Genomic DNA, 21,857 nt, shown 5'->3' on the forward strand with positions numbered 1-21,857 from the left:
ATTGTAATTCTAAAAAAAAAAAAAAAAAAAAAACTTTTCTTTCAAAGTCAAACGAGCGCTAGATATTAATCTACACAGATTTTTCTCCTGATAACTTTTTATTTGAGTAAATGGTTCCGGTTTATTTACAGGAAGCTTAGAATTCCAGTATTTTGTCTAAGAATGAGCGCTAGCCGTGGTTAGCGAGCGCTTAGCCAGCAGTGGTTAGCAGTGCTAGCTAGCCACGGTTTGCGCTAGTAAATGCCGCCTGATAGCGGTAGACTGAGGAACCCTGAGGGTTCCGATAACCCAGAGCCCAGGGTAACCTATCAACTAGCGGCTCGTCCCATGTAGCTTGTTTTAACACAGTAAACATGCAGACTACAGTCCTATATACTATCTCTAAATGGCGAAAGAGCTAGTGCTGTGATTAGCAGCTAATGCTTCACTCTACTGAAAATCCCTTATAACACTGTACTTCAGCTGAGTGACTTTACTGCTCCTTACAACCTGACCATAGAATTCATACATAAGGCACACTGTCGTTTTTTGGAAATATTAAAGGATTTTAAGTGCGACTTTAAAAAAAAAAACACCTCCTTGATTAAAGATGGTAAATATTTCAAAATGCCTAGTTCAATGTTCAATCCAGAAAATGCAACAATCGCTTGTTTTTGATTAAACCTCCTGTCATAATTAGAACAGACAAAAACTGTTCCTCACTCTTTGGCAAAATTTCTTTATTGAACAAACCAATAGAAAGTCTCTAAAATGACCTGAAATAAACTTTTTTTTGCATTGACTTTTATTACAGTTAAGAAAGGTGCTGTTTTGGAGACTGGAGTTTTTCATTTTACAGCGACAATTTAATTTTGAATTGATTAATTCCTGTCCTGTCTAATTTACCAAGATTAATTGTTAAAAACACAGAATATTGGACAATTAAAATGTCTTGTACTGTTTTTGTTAAATAAAATGCAGTATAAAAGACTATAGTTACATATTTACAAATGATCTGAAAAAAAAACATTAAAAAGTCTCTTAATAAATTAATTGACATTTTTTTGTTCCAGAGAATTGCTTTCAAGAACATTTCTCATACTTTTAGGTGTTTTATTTGTTTTTTTGCCTAGCGATTTTAAGTGCGACTTCCAAAAAAAAAAAAACTCCTTAAAGATGGTAAATATTTCAAAATGCCAAATTCAGTGTTCAGTCCATAAAATGCAACATTTGCTTGATTTTGATTAACCATCCTGTTATGTTCTAGGTCAAATTGACCTGTTTTAAAGTTTAAAAATCTAGGAAAATAAGTTTTAATAAGTATTTTTTTTTTCAGTATAAAACTTCTTCTGCTTGCCTTAATTAGTAAAATCATCAAGTAATATGAAAATGGTTCATCTCACATATTTGCAACCACCCGCTGCAAAAACTAAAACAGAATTGCAATGTTATGTTTCAATGTTGTGTAAAACGATTGTGCTTTATATGTTGGTCTCTGAAAAGTAATTATTTTTATATATATTTTTTATGAAAAACGAGTGAATTTTCCTAATTTAACCATAACCTGTTAGAGGTTAGGAACACCATTGCATTAAAATATTGATAGAATAATTAGTAGTGGAGTTATTAATGAAATATTCACACTGCTTGTCAGAATTTTTCTTTAGATAATTAAACATGCACCAAGTCAAATTGTCCCAGGAACACCATTGTTGTTCCTGAAAAGTGAACTTAAGACGAGGGTTAACTATTCTTCTCCTGCTCACAAAACCAAATGCATTCACACTGACAAGCCACAGGAAAAAGCTTGGGGACACACACTTGTATAAGTTGTTAGCTAGGTTGAATTATTATTGGAGTTGATGCAAGGTCCAATAGTGGATACCAGATGGGTGGGATGTTTAATTTCTGAACTTGTTCAGGAGTTTAACATTCCTTGATGATCCACAGAGTCACATGTGTACTGGGAATACATCATAGAAGTCTAATATTACCATCCACAGTGGACAGCACAGTGCAGTGGGTGGTAATGATTGTTACCGGTGGCATATGTCTAAAATTGTCTGTGCTAACAGATAAGTGACTGGCAGAAATCACTCACTTCCACATTCAACGCAGGAGACCCCAAATGCATATTCTGCAGGTCAGTGTGGCATTGTTTAGCTCCCAAAATTCGTGGGACACAATAGTAGTCGCACATGCCGTGACTGCCGTAACTGGCAGGTCAATAAACATCAATCTTAGACACAGTAGCAGAAACAGTTAAGCCATTGTGATGGTTAAGTTGAAAGTATAACCAAATGAGAATCGGAAATGATAAAATACAAGAAATATGGAGAATATGTACCAACAAATATAAATGTTAGTCTCAATGGGTCTCTATTGATGTTTTCATAATACCTCTCTGTCTCTCTCTCTCTCTCTTTTCTAGCAAGCTGCCCAGCTGGGCACGAGCCGTGGTTCCCAAGATCTTCTATGTGACAGAAAAGGCCTGGAACTATTATCCTTACACCATCACTGGTAAGTAACCTATGTAACTGTCATCAGTTACACACAAAAAAGAAGTTAGAACAACATATATGTTAAAAAAAAAAAAAAAACAATCCTCATTCATAGAGATCAGAGCCTGCACTTGTGTGCTCAAACAGCTGCCCAACTGTGTTGCATAGATGACCAAAGAGTAAACAGACTTTCCTATAAGAACTTTGGCCTCCATCTTGGACTACATTTGAAAGTGACTCAAATATACAGCTTTGGAAAAAAATAAGTTATCACTTCAGTTTCTAAATCAGTTTCTCTGATTTTGCTATGTATCGGTATATGTTTGTGTAAAATGAACATAGTTGTTTTATTCTGTAAACTACGAACAACATGCCGCCAAAATTTCAAATACAAATATTGTCATTTAGAGCATTTATTTGCAGAAAATGAGAAATGGCTCAAATAACAAAAAAGATGCAGAGCTTTTAGACCTCAAATAATGCAAAGAAAACAAGTTCATATTCATAAAGTTTTAAGAGTTAAGAAATCAATATTTGATGGAATAACCCTGGTTTTTAATCATGGCATTTTTTTTGGCATGTTCTCCTCCACCAGTCTTACACACTGCTTTTGGATAACTTTATGCCACTCCTGGTGCAAAAATTCAAGCAGTTCAGCTTGATTTGATGGCTTGTGATCATCCATCTTCCTCTTGATTATATTCCAGAGGTTTTCAATTTGGTAAAATCAAAGAAACTCAACATTTTTGAGTGGTCTCCTATTTTTTTTTTACAGAGCTGTATATATCGCATATATCGTTATATCACAATACAATTCTTTACTTCACAGCATCTGTGTTACTGAAGAGTCCTAAATGTAAATTCCAGGAATTATAGATTTATTGGTGTCAGTTTCACTGAATTTTGCTACCAATATTCTTCAGTGCAGGTTTACCCCACAACAAGTCCAGGGTCATGCTTTTTTGGCATCAGCAGCCAGAGCCCGAGAGAGCACAGTTGGCCCCGCTCTCTCTGGGTGGGATTTCAATTCTCTCTCATCCCTCCTATTGTGATTCTGGCTGGACTTGCCTTGTATTTAGCTTCCTTCAGCTGATGTGGTTTTAATATGGGTTTCATCTCTCTCTTTCTCTCTCTTTCTTTCTCTGACTCCGTGCTGTACGTGCCTGTGGATCCCAGAGTACACGGTGAGTACTGTACTTTTCTTTAGAAAATTGTCAATGGTTGTTCGTGTGCGACCTTGAGCTGTCTGTGGTCATCCCAGGCTCTCTAGTTCTCTTAATACACCATAATAGACTACTGCCTTTTTATGGAACCTGGCATACAATATATGCACAAAAGTATTGAGACACCAAGAAATCAATGCAGAATGTGGACAGATGGCTCTCCATAATAAACATTGTGTAAAAAAAAAAATGAGTCTTTATGCTTTAATCTCTGCAAGGATAGAATTAAATATATTTAACTGTGAATGGACAGAATGGACAGTCATATTTGATGGTTTAGCTTAAACCAAAAATTTCATTTCTGACTGTATTGGTTGTTTTATGGTGTATTAGGGCTGCAAATATTAGTCGATTTAACCATCAATGTTATTTATTTAAATTTGTTGACTACAAATTTCATTGTCGACTAGTCGTTAATTTGTAACAGTACTGCATTACACAAAGTGCTGGGAACAGAAGCACAATGGGAGATGGGTAAATGGTTACACTTAGCTTAGTCTATGTCTTTAAACGTGGAACGTACTGATATTTAATTATCAAGTATTTAATCTATTGTATTTTTGGGCACTTTTAAACAACATCCAGACATTTAAATGCCTTTTATATCTCATGTTTAGCTGTTTCTATCGTTTTTATAGATGGAGGACATGGGAGAAAGAATTGTTGACTATTCGACTAATCGAAAAAAATAGTCATTAGTTGCAGCCCTATTGTTTTTTTGGATCCCTATTAGCTGCTATTCTTCCTGGGGTCTGACACACAAATAATAAATAAATAAATCTTAATACTTATAAGCACACAACAAGATGAAAAGATATATACAGAATTATGTGTACCGTTTTTTTTTTTTTTTTTTTCTTCGGACTATAAGGCGCACTTAAAATCCTTTAATTGTCCCAAAAAATGTCAGTGCACCCTATAATTTGGTTCCCCTTTATGTACAAATTTACCAGTCAGGTATTAAGAAGCAGTAAAGTCAGGTCGCTGAAGTACAGTGTTATAAGGATGATTTTTTTTTTTTGTGTGAATTTTCGCCCGCACTTAGGCTGGGAGCAGCAGTGTTAGCATTAGCCACTAACGACAGCGCTATCTCTTTGGCCATTCAGAAGCGCTGTGTACCGAGTTAAAACCAGCTACGTGGGACGAACCGCTAGCTGATAGCACCCTGGGTTATCGGAACACTCTGGGTTCTTCAGCCACTAGTGCTGCGGTTAGCGGCTAATGCTAATGCTGCTGCACCCAGCCTTAGTGCTGGAGAAACTGCACTGAAAACTCACCCTTAGCAAAATATTGGAAATCTAAGCCTTCTGTAAATAAACTGAAGTGCTTTACTCACCCAAATAAACGTTTTTTAGGAGACATCCAGTGCTTGTTTGACTTTACAATATTCTTGAAATTTACAATATTATTATATATTTGTATATATGTACACACAAAAACAACTAATTCACAAAACAACTAATCAGAACAATGAAAATAAAAATAAATGAGTCTAATAAATTGTCGCCTCTTTACTACTTTGCTAAAATCTTGCTAGCCCACCTAGAAACTCATTTCACTGTTCATCTTAACTGTTAAAAACTTTACTGATCTTTAGTTTTGGTTAGATAAGTGTATTTTGCTGTCAGTTTTATGCAGTACGTCAGGTAAGTAATTCCACTGTTTAATAGCTCTGTAGATTACTGCTCTACACATGTTCGAATAGGCTTTTGTGTTTTATATCTTGTGGTATTGGTTTCTCTCTCTGTATCACATCTATTAGTCAGCATTATGTTGCTCAGTCTTCTCCTTGTGTGGCTCAGTGCTCTGCTGCGTGTGTTTGTGCATGTGGTCGATGGCTGTGTTTAATGAAAAAAGAAAAGCAGGTTCCCCAGAGTTCACACAGTGTGTTCACGCTCAGTGTTGAGTTCTGTCTTGCTGAAGGGGAAGCTTCTTTCCTAGCGATTAAGTGTGGCACACGGTCATGCTTTTTGGACTGTGTGTGTGGTCGTGTGTGTGGTCGTGTGCACGTATCGCACAGCTAAGGCCACCGCCATTCCATCACTGCAGTGCCTCAGCAACAGCGTCCTCAAGGCCAGGCTGATGATTTAATGTTTCACACACAATTCCACACAGAATGATTTTCAATTACGTGGCATTATTGTAGCACAGAGAAGGTGAAGACTCTCAATTTCTACTGTTCTTTTTGAATTTATTTGCTGTGTTATTTACATTTGATGTGAATAAACAAAGCAAGAAGCACTAAGTGCTTTATGGTGCTTGAGCAAAAACATGTTATGTGCTTTAGGGCAGGAAAGCTGGATATTTAAATTGTGGACTGCATACATAAATGGAACAGCATTAACCATTAATTCAAGAATAGAAAGCATAAGAAATAGTTATGAGTCATTATGGTTGCACATTGGAACACAATGTACATTTACTGTATGTTTAATCCCTTTTATATTTGTTTAATATTACGTTTTCTTCTATTTTTTTTTCCGCTGTCAGAATTTCACTGCTTGAATTGTCTTGAATTGCAATTTTCAGCATAACACCATTTCAAGTCAATTTTGCAAATCAGGCTTGTGTATAGCATTCTGATTGGATACACGTTTTTCATGTAGTCATGGAGAACATTAGATTATTTAATATTAGGAATGAACATAATGCCAAAGTGCACATCCACCTAGTATAATTCTGCTGCACTGATACACACCAAATGCACTGCTTTCTAGTCATTCCTTCCATGTACTCCCATTCAATCCCATTCATTTTCACCCTACCAAATCCCAATCTTCTCTTTGTCTGACACCATCCAAACTGTTTGTGCCTCTTCAGCACAGGTCCCCAACTTCTAACACATAGCTCTACTGACCCACAGTAGACTGTTTGTTGATATTTCTTCCCTCATTCCTCCCATTCACTCCTATTCATTTTTGCACATGCCCAAGCCATAGAGTTTCTGTGTTTCAACAGAAACCAAATGTCCTGTTCTGTCCACTATACTGAATCAGGACGGATATATAAGTTATAGTCTAAAGCTATATTGACCCATACTCCTCTGTTTGCTATTTTGTTGTCCTCTCAACCATCCCATTTATTTTTAGCAAAATGCCAAAGATAAAGAATTGGTGTTTCGTTTGCAACACATCCATCAAACTGTTTGTACACCTTCAGGCAGCTCCCCGAAGCTCAACTCCACAGCCATACAGACCCACACTCATCTGTTTGTTGTTATTTCATTCCTTGACCCTCCCCCCCATTCAGCTGCTTAACCAGTATGTGTGTTCTTCAGGAAATTCATATTTTCAACTTATGAATGAACAATGAATTAATTAATTTATTTATGTGCCACTCACCATGCAATTTATTATTAGGAAGACCTGAACACACCTACTCATTCATTCCATTATCAGCCAGTCATGGAGCAGCAATGCATAAAATCTTTCAGATATGTGGCAGCACCATCAGGAATGTTCACCTCAACCTCCAGAGAATGGTGGGGAAAAAAAAATATGATCTCAGCCATGATGATTGATTGGTTGGTGCCGGGCAGGCTTGTTTGAGTATTGCTAGAAGTGCTGATATCCTGGGATTCTGCAGTACAACAATCTTCCAACCTACTGAAAGAAATGTCTTGTTGATGGGCTAGATCAATGTAGACTGGCCAGACTGGTTTAAAATTGCAGAAAGGCTGTGGAAAGGCTTAATTATGGTGGCCATAAAAGCTTATAAAAGAATGCACATGTCAAACATTGAGCAGATGACCAAGTAGGGTTTCACTTTTGTCAGCCAAGAACAGAAAGCTGAGGCTGCATTTTAAGGCAGTTACACACTGGAAACTGTGTGCCCTGTATGGCTTGTATTCTGCAGTGTATTTTTATTATTGCTGACCATGTGTATCCCTTAATGGCCAGTCATATCTTGCATATTTGGAACCCAAGAGATGGCAGAAGTTGTTGGCAAACTGACTCAAGGGCTTTTATTGGTGCTAATTTATCTTGGTCAGCTTCCTGAATCTGGGCAATGAGGGCCCGAGGTGCAGAGATGCCTTCACTGGGGCTTTTCTGTCCTGGTCAGCATGGTGTTTCTGGACCCTAAGGGTCTTTGCCCAGTGTGGCTGTAGTCACTTAACTGTAGTGCTTCTTAGGTTCGTGTTGCCTCAGCCTTCCTCTCACCATCAGCATATTTCTCGAGTGAAGGCTGAGGCAGGGTCTTCATGCCGGACCATTCAGAAAGTGTGCATTCAGAAAAGGTTTGGGTACTGGTTGCAGGACCTTATGGTGCTGGTCAACATGGTGTGTCTGGACCATAAGTGGCTTGGAGAGGGCTTTCTTGGTTGGTGTGAAATAAGGAAACCAAGCCTGGAATGCTTTGGCAGTCTGCAGACCGCCACCACAAATATATATTGGACAGAAAAGCATATAATATAATAGAAGGAGTGAGTATAGAGCACTGTTTCTCTTTTTCTACCTTTTCAGTCACTTCTCTACTCCTTCCCAGTGCTGAAGACCGTTAAGTGGCTGCTCTCCAATGTCCTGAAGCAGAGTGACAGTGCTTTTATTGCGTTCTGAATTGGACCGATGTCACATATTTAACACTAGCGCTTGGCACAAGTAATCAACTGAGTGCTTGTTGAGTCAAATTCACAATTTGATTTAGTGGCACTCGAAACAAATAAAAAACGTGTTTCACATGAATCGCAAAATTAGAATCCGGAGCACGCCAGGCTTCCTCTCCATTATTTCCATTCATTTATCTGTATGGTATGTGAGGCAGGCACGGATAGACTAAGAGATGTTCACCATGTAGTGACATGCAGAGTTAGGGCTCTGGCATGAAGCCTGGTTTTTCCCAGGCTGACACATGTGACAGATCAGTAATTACAATGCGGTGTCTGAGCAGCTTTAAACAAATCTGTTCAACATGAGTGTAGTACCTAGAGATTTCTCCATAAGGCCTACCAGCATTTGACTTCATAACTCATAACAACACTCATCTTCAAACAAATAGCTGTAGTCGTTAGACGAAAATGTCTGATTGCTATACTACTATTCAGAAAGAAGATAAATGTTGAAAAATTTAGACTGGTATACAGCTCTTGAAAAAAATACGAGACCACTTAAAAGTTAGAAAAATTAAAAACCTCTGGAATATAATTAAAAGGAAGATGAATGATCACAAGCCATCAAACCAAGCTGAACTACTTGTATTTTTGCTCCAGAAGTGACATAAAGTTACCCAAAAGCAGTATGTAAGACTGGTGGAGGAGAACATGCCAAGATGCATGAAGATACGTGATTAAGAATATCTGACATCACTGCATTTTTACTTTTTGTAATTATAGCCATTTCTCTTTTTCTGCAAATAAATGTTCTAAATGACAATATTTTTATTTATAATTTGGGTGAAATAATAATGATAATTTTACTCAAACATATACCTATAAATAGCAAAATCAGAGAAACTGATTCAGTGTTCTCTTAATTTTTCCCCATGCAAAGAAATCACTATCCTACCTTTTTTTTTATGCTAATGATTTGACTTATAGTTACTTAATTTCAAGATGGTGGCACCTGGAAAAACTACATTATGGTACTGTGTGTATAAACAGTGTTTTTTTTTTTATTATTAAACTACCTGTACACTTTTTCAGTGCCTCGTTTTAAATGTCTGGGCCCTCTGAATTCTATAGTTGAATTGTGGAGGTACTTTGGGCTTGTTAATGGTGTAATAATATCGACTTCTTTGCATGGACAATGCTATGCCCAGACAGACAGACAGACGGACCTTATTTTTCTACTTCATGTTTATATAACACATGTAAAATAGGGGGGAAACATGCCTCAAATGTGGAAAATAAGCTTTGCCTGAAGCTGTGGTTGTTACAGCTTCAGGCCTTAGCACATTCGAGACGCCCGCATGGCATAGAGATGCTCAGAGAGATGCTCCCAGTGTACATTTCTAAACCACACCAGAAGCACTGTGGTGTAATTCTGCTGTGTGGAACTGCGCTGGGCTGAGGAGGTAACTGCATTAGCATAATCAGCATTAAGTCTGGGCATGAGAGGAGAGGAGCTCTATTGAATCTAATGCAGGTTGAAGAGGGCATGAGGAGTGTGGCAAGCTTTAAAGGACAATAAAAAAGCAATGATTTTGCAGTAGAGATGATTCTGCGAAGGCTAATCGTTAAAAAGTAGTGATGAACTGAAAATAATGTTTTTGATTGAAACATTTGGCTGAATATTTTGCAGGTTTGCATTTATTTGACTACTTTTTCATCATTGCATAAATTAAATAGTCTAAATGCCTTTCTAAGAAAAGGCAATTACAAAACAACTATTTCTAAATAAAGTAAAAGTAGTGGTTAAATTGAAAGTGGGCGTTTTAAAATATTAATGATTATATTTATATTAAACAATAATATCATAACTTAGTCATTCAAAGTCCTTTTGACCAAATTTGAGAAACAAACCAGTTTATTTGTGCTATGATTTAACATACATAATCCATATAATGAAACGTGTAATTACTGGGGAACGTTATCATCTAACTTGGTTTTTGTACTTTTTGACATTTTATTTTTGCAAAAGTAGTAATTTTATTATTATTTGTCTCTGAGTGGTATTATAAATTCTTAAAAAGCCTTAAATTATTTTCCCCATACCTGCAGATATCCTAGTATTGCATACTAAACATTCTAACATCCCAGCAAACATAAAAAAGCAGAGTACAGTGTTTCTACTGCATATATTTATCAGTGATTGCCCACACAATTTTCTGAGCTGGATTACTCGCTGATGGTTGATGACAGGCTCACAAGTCCCAGTGTGAGCTCAGTCTTTACACAGCACTGTGGCTATAGAGAGACTAGGCAGTCTTGTCTGTTGCTTGCTTTAAGTACACTGACATTTTTTTGCCTCAGTTTTGTGTCTTGAGATCGAGTAAAGTGCCACAACTGCTGAAAACAATCCCAATGTAAAACATGATGATTTGACCTAAAATAAATGAGTCAGTAAAATTGGTTTGTTTGTCAAATATTTGGTGCATCCCTGTTACAAAAAAAAGATAATGTGGGACTCTCACGTGCATCACAGGAGGCATGCCCTAGACATCACCCTTCAAATGTTGGGAGCATTGTTAGTTATAGATGGGATTCAAATTAAATTGGCAATTGTCCATTTAGAATAAGGAAAACATTGGGGTAACATTATTTTTTTCAACTGCAGCCTAGGCTTTACAATGCAGCTACTTTGTTCTGTGTGGTTTTGTTTTCTTAGACCTTTTAAACTTCTTAAAACTTTTAAAGAAAATAAGGAGGAGATGCCAAAAAGGGATCTTTGCACAATTCTGTATTGGAAAACAACTAAGAACATGTCATTTGATTGTTTATTTAAAAACTGTTTTTATTAGTGTGCAGTGTTAATTTTTTCCAACATCTTCTGATAAAACGGTCTCCAAAATAAAGCCTATTTTAGCCAGGTTCACACTGCAGGATTTATTTTTTTTCGAAGGAAAGTACATCAACTTGGTTACGATACATCAGCCCACAGATGCGTTGTGCTGATCAACATCACCCTTTGGAGTGATGTGGGGAGAGAGCACCTCAACCCTCCCAGAGAGAGCAAGGCCAGTTGTGCTCCTTCTCAGGGCTCCGACAGCAGCCGATGGCAAGCTGCATGACCGGGATTCGACCACTCGGACCCACGCTACAGGAGTTTGATCATGATTTTCAAGATACAGACATGGAGATTTTGGAGAGATCGGAAAGCTCTGGTCGGTTAGCAAATCCCCCCCCCAAAAAAAAGATAAGCACTTCACATAGATATGTGATTGTTGATTCCTCACAAGCCTCTGACAGATATCTAACAAGGTTTAATATCTGCACTAGCTCACAAAAAATATAAATCTATTAGCGCAATAAGTGTTGTGACTAGAAGTTAGTGCAACAATTTGCTTCAACCAATGAGTTTGCGAGATACAGGGTGAGGCTTTGCAGCCTATGCTTTAAAACGCAACTAGATTGTTCTGTCTGTTTTGTTGTTTAGTGAAGTCCATTTTTATTGTTGGGCTCTTTAAAAATTGAGAGATTAATCATTAAAGTAATCGTTAGACCATCTGATTACTAAGATAATTGATAGTGACAGCTTTAATAGCAAGTGAGGATTTCAAATCAATGTGATGTACAGTCGCACTGCTATCTCGGTCTGCCAGCTGTGTCCTTTGCTCTCTTTCTTTCTCTCTCTCTCTCTTTTTCTTCCCCCCTCTCTCTTCCCATTTGAACCTCCCTTCAGTCTCACAAATCATCAGGCCTCGAGCCTTAGGTGGGCAAAGCTGGTAACAAATTACCGAGCATTAATTACTAACACGATCCTTCCCGTCCCCGTCCCCCCCCCTTTTCTCTGCAGCGTTCCCCTCTTCTTGTGCACTAATGCCGTCATTGATCTCTCGCCTTCCGCTCTTTTGCCGCACCCCATCCCTCTTTCCAAGCGTTACATAATCCCAGCCCTATTGATCTCCATAGCGATTGCCGGAGCTGGAGTTAATCTAATCGGGGCACGGTGTGTTGGGTCTACAGGGGACTCCTGCAGCCCCAGGCCTCGCGCTGAGGAGAAAAAGGTGGTGGGGGGAGGAAATGTGCGGGGATGGAGGCGAGGAGCGAGCCAGTAAGTGTGGAGAACAGTGGGGCTGTAAATCCAACAGGCTGGAAAATAGCTCATCATTACAGCTGGCTGCCCCACACCAGGCCGATAATATGCAGCCGTCGCGAGAGACGGCGACCCATCCTGTGAACATAACGGCGCCGAGTTGTTAAACAGCGGCCCAGCAGAACTGTACTGGTCCTGAAACCCTCCTGCTGCAAGCTTTAAGCCATCTCAGCTCGAGCTTTTCAGTCTAGAGTGAAGTCGTGTCGAGTTACTTCTCAGAATTCATCACAGGCTGGAGAGAAAAATGTTGTTTTTGTTGTTTTCCCTCAGCAGGAGGAGACGCTTGCCTTCTAGCTGTCCATATGCTCTCGATATGCTTACTGCATCCCAACCATCTGCTCCAAATTTGTCCTTAGACCTTTCAAAGTCTGCTGCCGTTGCACTGCCTGCCTCTCCGTGATGCTTTATATTTATAGGTCATGGTAGATTAGTCGAGGTAGGTTTAGTATAGAAGGAGGAGGTGCCAAGAAGAGATCTTCAGTCTTCACAATTCTGTCTGTACTGGAAAATGAAGTAGAACATTTTTATTTAATGTTTTATTTAAGCATCATTTTTATTAATGAACTGTGTGTCTGTTTTTTTTTATAATCATCTTTTGTTGATTAAATGTCTCCAATATAAAGCCTATTTTAGTTAAATTAGAAATCCAATGGCAGGTTCACCCCTGCAGGCACATAACTGAATTAGTTCCATTGGCTACCAGTTGATGATCGCATCAAATTCAAAGCTCTTACAATCGCCTACAAGGTGATGACAGAACAGGCTCCTTCCTACCTGCACTCGCTCCTGAAGGCTTACGCTACCTCCCAGCCGCTGCGCTCCTCCAATGAACGTCGCCTCGCTTTGCCAAACATTCACACAAAGCAATCCAGACTGTTCTCATACAGAGTTCCCCAATGGTGGAACAAACTACCTTCCACTACCAGATCAGGAGAATCTCTCGCTATCTTTAAGAAACTCCTGAAGACAGAACTCTTCAAAGAGCACTTACTCTCTTAACACCTCTAACTTACTAACTAACTACTTCTAACCTCATTTCCTTCTTCCCCTCCTTCACTCCTCTATCCTATTATTCCCCTTGACCTCCTTTTATCCCTATCCAAAGATGTTTTTACCTTTAAACTTATTTTACATTGTACTTGACTATTGTAAGTCGCTTTGGACAAAAGCGTCTGCCAAATGTAATGTAATGTAATGTAATGTAATGTAATGTAATGTTATCCTGACGTAAAGGTTTTTATCATTTTACATAATGACCAACATTCAACCTAGAGCTGGGCGATATGGGAAAAAATCTTATCACGATATAGTTTTCCATATCAGTCGATATCGATATGTATCACGATATAAATCAAATCACTTTGTGTCACACTTAAAGGTTTGTTTTTATTAGTGAGAGAATAAGGGAGTGATGGAAGTTTTATCACAATATTTTTTTCTGTATCTCCATAATTATTAGGGCTGGCCCGAATAGCATTTTTTGAGCTCCGGATATTTGGCAGTAATTGGTAGCGAATATTCCAATATTAGTTTTAAAAAAAAACAAATTAATCATGAACGCGAGCCAGAACCCGAGCTTGAACGTCAGCCTGACTCAGGCGCTGCATGAACTCGGGCTTTTTTCCAATTTTTTCCAATTTTCCATGACTGAAAAAAAAACTTGGGCTATAAGCTCAATATTAAATATTTCGTTTGTTTAGAAATTATTTTATATTCTTAAACCATGTTAAATTATATTAGATTAGTAGGGCTGGCCCGAATAGCGTTTTTTGAGCTCAGAATATTGGGCACTGATTGGCAGCCAATATTGGAATATTTGTTTTTAAAAAGACGGATTAAAAACTGATTAAAGTAAAACAAAAATTGCAACTCGGCCCCTTTAATTCACCACAAAGTTTTCCAAGACCCAGCCGGAAAAAAAAGATTTCCCACCTTTTCCTCAGCTGGGTCGGGCTCAAAAAATGATTTGTGATAGGCTGTTTTTTGGTTTGTTTGTTTAAGCACTTAGGCTTTTGTACTGCTGCAGTGCAATATTTAGATTTTATATTCTGAAATTCGTTAGGTTTTATTTCTTTTAGCATTTTGAACTTTTTTTCCAATTTCAAATTTATTTTTTTCTGTTCGTTATGTTCTATCGGTCCTTGCGTTTTTTGTAGTTGAAGTTGAATTTAATATTGAAGTTCAATATTTCTAATTTATATTTTGAAATTCGTTAGATTATATTTATTATTGTATTTTGAGCTCACTTTAGTTGGTTATTTTCCAAATTCATATCTATTTTTCTGTTATTATTAAATGTTATTAGCTTATTAGCTTAGCTTGTCATTTAGCATACAGAACTTCTCACGGATTTTTAATGAATGTTGATTTATTAATTTAAAAGCTGTACCTTATTAAAAGTATTTTAAGCCAGACAGACACTGTGTGATTTTTTAATGAGTTTATCTGCACTTTTAAATGGTTTGTCCTGTAGGAAACGCACACGATTTGTATGCTGACACTGTTGTCTGACTGAGGAGCTGCTTTCCGTCAAATGCAGCCTGTAGGCAGGAAAAAATCCAGCCAGAACCGACCATATCATGAGCCAGTTTTAAAGCCAGTAATTTAGTAGAGCATTAAACTACAAATCTGAGATGTACCTGCTGTACTTCTTAATCTCTGCCCCCAAAACGGTCCATTAACTTGCTTGACAGACGCGTCAAATCCCCCGCGAGCACGCGCGGCGCACAGCGCACCGATTAATTCATGCGTTGAGCTTTAAACGCGCAGCTGAGCTGTAATTGGGGAAATATCACAAAAATCACAGTGTGATTTGTTACATTAAAAAAAAGACCATTTTCTTCCGCCTAATCTGAGAGGAAAGCGGTGTTCTCGACCGGCCCGAGTTCATGCAGCGCCTGAGTCAGGCTGGCGTTCAAGCTCGGGTTCGGGCTCGGGTTCAGGCAGATAATCTAAATGATAAATGATTTTGTGTTTTTACACTTGGGCCATAAGCTCAATATTAAAAAGTTCGTTTGTTTAGAAATTATTTTATATCCTTAAACCATGTTAAATTATATTAGATTAGAGGAAAGTCATTTAGACATCATTCTTAAGGTGTTTTTGTCCTGTTACCGCTCCGCAAAAAAACCTCTTCCTTTAATCCGCGCCCCACATACACATTTTTGCAGCACCTGCCCCGAGGTCCTAATATAAATTGAATTAATTACATTTAGTGCTTAAAATTTACTTAAAATTTATTTAAAACGTGCTGAACAGTGCGGCCGTTTATTCCCAAAGTACAAACACTATGGTTGTTTGCGTGTGTCGGGCCATACTCCACTATTCTTTAGGGTTTTTTGTTGCATGCATGAGAATAACTATTACAATTTTCTTAACTATTTATTAATTTGCTCCAGCGTCTTCTGGATTGATTACACGTTGTGTTTTCGTTGTTTGCCGCGCCACTTAGACGGAAATGGAAATGAATGTTTATCGAATTCTATTGCACAGGCTTATCATCGTCATCGAGGGAAAAATTATCGCGAAACAAATCAATATCGTTATATCGCCCAGCACTAATTCAACCTGAAATTAACGTCTAATGACGTTGGTGGCCAGCTGGGACACTACAGGATTTTAATGCTGATTTTCAAGTTGCAGACTTGAAAAAAAAAAATGTTTTTGGAGGGATCTGCACACAATCTTTACATTCTGTCTGTACTGGAAAATGAAGTAGAACATTTTTATTTAAGAACAATTTTTATTAATGAACTGTGTGTCTGAGTTTTTTTTTATAATCATCTTTTGTTGATTAAATGTCTCCAATATAAAGCCTATTTCAGTTAAATTAGAAATCTACTGGCAGGTTCACCCCTACAGGCACATAACTGAATTAGTTAGACGTTTTCCTGACGTTAAGGTTTTGTCATCTCACGTCATGAACAACATTGAACCTACAATTGAAGTCTATTGACGTTGGTGGCCAGCTGGGGTATGTACAGGATTGTAATATAGATTTTCATGTTGCAGTCTTAAAAAAAGGCTTGTTTTTTTCGGAGATCGGAAACCCAAGGTCAGAGACAGGGCTGCTTTTGTTTAGCACTTGCTTGGAGTGAACCAATACAGAGCTATATAATCACCAGTGCCTCACAAGCCCCTGAGAGACATCTTTCAAATACCTGCAACCAATTAGTGTGCAATGTACAAAGTGATGAGAAGAAAGTGGAGGGTTGAGTTTTACTAACCGGTCTTTTTACATTGTCTCTTCCATATTTAAATATGTTGTGGACATCAATTTTGGTAGAATTTTGATGCCCGTATCAAATTCAAAGCTCTTACAATCGCCTACAAGGTAATGACAGAACAGCTCCTTCCTACCTGCACTGATTACTCCTGAAGGCTTACGCTACCTCCCAGCCGCTGCGCTCCTCCAATGAACGTCGCCTCGCTTTACCAAACAAACATTCACACAAAGCAATCCAGACTGTTCTCATACAGAGTTCCCCAATGGTGGAACAAACTACCTTCTACTACCAGATCAGGAGAATCTCTCACTATCTTTAATAAACTCCTGAAGACAGAGCTCTTTAAAGAGCACTTACTCTCCTTACACCTCTAACTAACTACCTTCTACTACCAGATCAGGAGAATCTCTCACAATCTTTAATAAACTCCTGAAGACAGAGCTCTTCAAAGAGCACGTACTCTCCTAACACCTCTAACACACCAACTACTTCTAACCTCATTTCCTTCTTCCCCTCCTTCACTCCTCTATCCCTTTATTTCCCTTTGACCTCCTTTAAGCCCTATCTAAAGATGTTTTACCTTTTTCTATTACTTTTGAACTTGACTATTGTAAGTCGCTTTGGACAAAGCATCTGCCAAATGTAATGTAATGTAATGTAGAATTGCTCAGCATCCCATCAGTTCTTGTGAGTGTTTCGTGAAACGCATGACACCAATTGATTTTATAAATCACGAGTAGGTGTCACTGATAAGTTCTGATAAGTGTGTGGAGTACAGTGATCTGATGACTCAAAGTCTTGCAGCCCTTTCTTAGCTTTCTATAGGTGAGCCATCAACTGTTCAATGTACAGCTTGATTTAGGGCATGTCAGTGTGTCTTTGCTATCATATTTTTGTTTTGAAGTACATCTTGCATGGCTCGAAACATGCAAAAAGTATATACTAATTCTCTTAATAAAATCTTAATAAAGCTTAACATGAAATAAACCAATCAGCATGTCACTTACCATTCCCTTTAACAGGAAGGTGTGCTCGGATTTTGGCATGTTGCTATTTCAATGGTGCACTGTCCAAACCTTCTTAGCTGGTGTTGGCAAGATAGCAATGAGCTTCTGACTGTTGGCATCTAACTAGGTTGTTTTCAGTGAGTGGCGCACCTGTGTTTTCCGTTGCCAAGATAGCAATAAGCCAGAAATTTACCTGAATACACCCCACATCATGACCACACCTATTGGCGTAGATGCAGTATATTCGTTTCCATTGAAACAAAATTGGAATAAACTTGCCCTTCTCAGATTCCTTTTCTAGCTCCACTTTTTTATTAGTATTCTTTTCCCTCATGTTCCAGGAGTTTTTTCCAGGTGTCTAGTCTTGTTGATTTGTAGCCACTCTTGCTTGTTCATCAAGCTCTGTTTCAAAACTTCTGTGATTGCTGTGTTTCTATCGGTTGATTCATGTTCAGTGTTCTGTTTAGTCCTGACTTATTTTCTTCCTGTTAACTTCCAGATTACAGTGTTTGTTTGTTTTTTTGTTTTTTTTTTTTTGTTTTTTGCTTTTGTGAGATGCACTGAATGCACAAATCAAGGAATGCACAACAAAATATGAACCTGGATGAAATAACAGAGAAGTATTTGCATGTGTTCAAAACACAGGATAAAAACCTGCTGAACTGTTTAAGATAGAAACGATATTTTTAACAAAACATAGGAAAATAGCTGTGTATAAGGGTCACTATTGGGGACACTAGATTGGTTTAAGATGTGTTAATTAAAAAAAAAGTGGAAATGGAATAAAATAATGACTTAATTTATTGTTTATATGATTATGTTTATTGCATCACCTCCAGATGAACAATGCAGTGTTATTGAAAGATAATCCACCAATGTATACTGATAGCCAGCTAATATGGGTGTAATACTGTATGTATCAGTGACTGTGTTGATGCACAGTGGTCTATAGAAAACAGCACTGGAATGCCTCTGGAATGCACGTTGCTCTCCGTGGTCCTGAAGCAGGACATCGTTGCCTTGGTGATGTCACTGCATTCAATAATATTTTATCTGACAGTTATTTATTTGAAAGATTATTGGAAAAGGTTTCCTATTGTTTTCTGAGAAAATGGTAAAATTGAGATAATTTGAGCCTGTAAATATTAACAAAATATTTTTTGACAAAATAGTTGCTCCTCACGTCGTTGTTGCTGATACTGGCAAACCTGGTGCTTTAATTATTCTTCACATTTATTCTTCACATACACAGGCTTCTTTTGTGTGTTTTGACTGTTTTGATTAGACTGAATAGAGATGAGGGCAATATTTCTGTCCTTGTCTTACTAGACTTAAGCGCTGATTTTGAAACTGGTCTTTTCAAATTAATCTGCTGGTAGTTCCCAAAACTCGGCTGAGATTTGGAGAGGCTGCTTTCAGCCATTATAGCCCAAAGCTTTGGGAAGCTCTTCTGCATTTTCAAAAGGTTTGTATTAGCATTTTCATAGGGTAAACATTATTATTTTGTAATTTTTGCTTTTCAATTCATATATTGTATATTGTATGATGAGATGACTGCAATGTTTTTTTTTCTTTCTGTTTTGTGGGTTGCATTTGTGCATTGAAAGCAGGGGTGTGCCATATTGTATCGTACACAATAATATCACCAATATTTTTAGAATATCGTGAACAATATTATACCCTGAAATATTGTGCCATAACACCCCTCCCTAATTATCGCATCAGGGTTCCTTTTTTTTTTTTTTTTGCTGCTTTTAGCAAAATAAAAATCCACACTGTTCTCATTTCCCATTATATATCTACTAGAGACAGATTATATCTGTCCAGTATAATTTATTTTACTTTAATAATCCTGGATATATGGAGATATTTGGAGTGCATTATTATTAGTATCATGCCATCATTCTGGATCATTGATTCTGTTACAAATCTGATAAAATTCTTGTATTTTTTAAGTATCTCAGTAAGGGGTGTGCCATATCTTATCGTATGCAATAATACAATTTAATTTTCATTTGGCTGCAGTACTGTATTCTTTTATTCAGTGTTTTGTCATATCCACAAGAGTATTGCTATTGCAAAAATACCATGAATATTGTGATATTATTTTAGGGCCATATCACCCACACCTAATGGAAAAATAAAGATTATTATTGTTATAATTATTTCTATTATTCTCAGACAGGTTTAAGGGTGTTAAACCATTGCTGTGAGGGTTTAATCATATTCAGTCATTCAGATTTTAATGTCCTATTAATCACAAACAGCACTCAGCATCATCTTTAAATGTATTCTGTAAAGCTCTATCTTGCCAGGGAATGCAGCTTCACTGGTTGCTTTATAAACCCCCACACACACCCCTGACACGTGTTATTAAAGCATGGCGGTGGTCCCTTTCTATTGGTAATGCTTTTTTGTGGAGATCACAGAAGCTCTTTGTATGTATTAGAACACCTGTGTCAGCAAAACAGCTGTAAAGCAGTTAAATCCACTTTATACAAAAGGTGTCTGGATACTTTTGAACATATTGTGTATAAAAAAAAGTGTTGCTTGTGTTTAATCTTCCACAGCTTGAAAGTAATCTGCACTGTAATTATTCTGTTCATTTGTTTCTGCTTTGTTTTCTCTACAGTGCTCTTTCTTGCCAAAGTTCTCCATCCACATAGAGACAAAGTATGAGGACAACAATGGTAGCAATGACAATGTAAGTAAGTCCAAGTGGTATTTGTGTGAGTGTGTGTGTGTGTGTAGGAAGGAGGTTGGGGTGTGATACGTCTTCTAGAAAATCGGCATCACATGAGGATACACACACATACAGTGGCATGCAAACATTTGGACATCAGACACAGCAGTGCTGCTGGAGTTTTTAAACACCTCAGTGTCACTGCTGGACAGAGAACAGTCCACCAACCAGAAATATCCAAATAACACAGCTTTTCAGAACATAATACTGAGTCAAACATGGTGGTGGTAGTGTGGTGATCTGGAGCTGCTTTGCTGCTTCAGGACCTGGACAAATGTATTTAATTGATGAAATCTTGATTTCTGCTCTCTACCAGAACATCCTGAAGGAGAATACATGTCCATCAGCTTGTTACCTCAAGCTCAGGCTTACTTGGGTTCTGCAGCAGGACAATGATCCAAGTCACACAAGCAAGTCCACCATTGAATGGCTCAGAGTGGTCTAGACAAAATCTAATTGATTGAGATGCTGTGGCATGATCTTAGGCTGTTCATGCCGGAAAACCTTCTAGTGTGAGTGAATCAAAACAATTCAAAAAAGAAGAGTGGTCCGAAATTCCCCCACAGAGATGTGAAAGACTCCTTGACAGGGTGACGCAACCAATTTATATCACTTATAGCCAAGTTGGTGTGGATATTTTTTCTTAATAAATGAAATGATATTTGTATTTACTTGGGTTATATTTTTCCAGTTATGGCATGGTTACTTTGATTACTGATTTCTGATTACTCCTTTAAACAGTAACTAAGTTACTTTATGGATTACTTTATTTTAAAACTAAGTTATTTTCAAGTTACTTTATTAGTTACTTTCAGCAGCTACCAACAACCCCACCGACAACAGCACTCTAAATAGGCAGTTTAAGACGCCCTATCCTGTTTAAAAAGTGCCATAGTGTGGGTGTGAGAGACAGAGTGAGAGAAACATCAGTAGAGTAAGATTTAGAGCTGAATAAAGTCTTTCTCAGCTCTTTATCTGGGGGAAATAGGCTACTTTATATGCTTTAGTTGCTCCGCTCTGCTCCACTCTGCCAGTGTATCACTATCTTTGTTCACTGTTCACTGATTCACTGAGCTTATGACTCCCCGTAGCCTGAAGAGGGACCTGGTGCTGTCCCCTGCTTAATAGCACTTTAATGAAAAGCAAATGAAACCCCTTTTAACACGGTTTGAGATATGAAATATTAGCTCATTAAATATTGAAAAAATCCGACTTCGGATCGTAATGTTTTTCTTCGCCCTTATTTTAATATTTGTTAGTTTTTTTCTTCTTTGCCATTGCTATGGAAACCGTCTCAGGCAGGAGATGTGAGTGGATGTGTAGCGGAGTCTGGGAATTATTCATTACGCTTTTTCCTCGTCCTGAAGTGAGTTTCGGCAGAACTGCTCTTTCCGATAGGCCTGGCCTACTTCCAGCCTGAGACGTACAGTCACTAATAAAGGTGTTGAACTGTCTGGACTGTGTGTTCCTCACACTCATGTAAGGAAC

The 21,857-nt window shown here is 37.8% G+C and overlaps 1 protein-coding gene across 1 annotated transcript in view; it reads left to right on the forward strand.

Annotated features, from left to right (window-relative positions):
- pitpnc1a (phosphatidylinositol transfer protein cytoplasmic 1a) overlaps window positions 1-21,857 on the forward strand; it is a 101,971-nt gene that overhangs the window by 62,233 nt on the left and 17,881 nt on the right. The window contains exons 3-5 of the mRNA XM_022673167.2: window positions 2,411-2,499; window positions 3,657-3,664; window positions 20,259-20,330. Coding sequence (XP_022528888.1) covers window positions 2,411-2,499; window positions 3,657-3,664; window positions 20,259-20,330 — 169 coding nt within the window. The remainder of the gene's footprint in view (window positions 1-2,410; window positions 2,500-3,656; window positions 3,665-20,258; window positions 20,331-21,857) is intronic.

Source organism: Astyanax mexicanus, chromosome 19, assembly GCF_023375975.1.
Source record: "Astyanax mexicanus isolate ESR-SI-001 chromosome 19, AstMex3_surface, whole genome shotgun sequence".
In the NCBI taxonomy this organism is placed as follows: Eukaryota; Metazoa; Chordata; class Actinopteri; order Characiformes; family Acestrorhamphidae; genus Astyanax; species Astyanax mexicanus.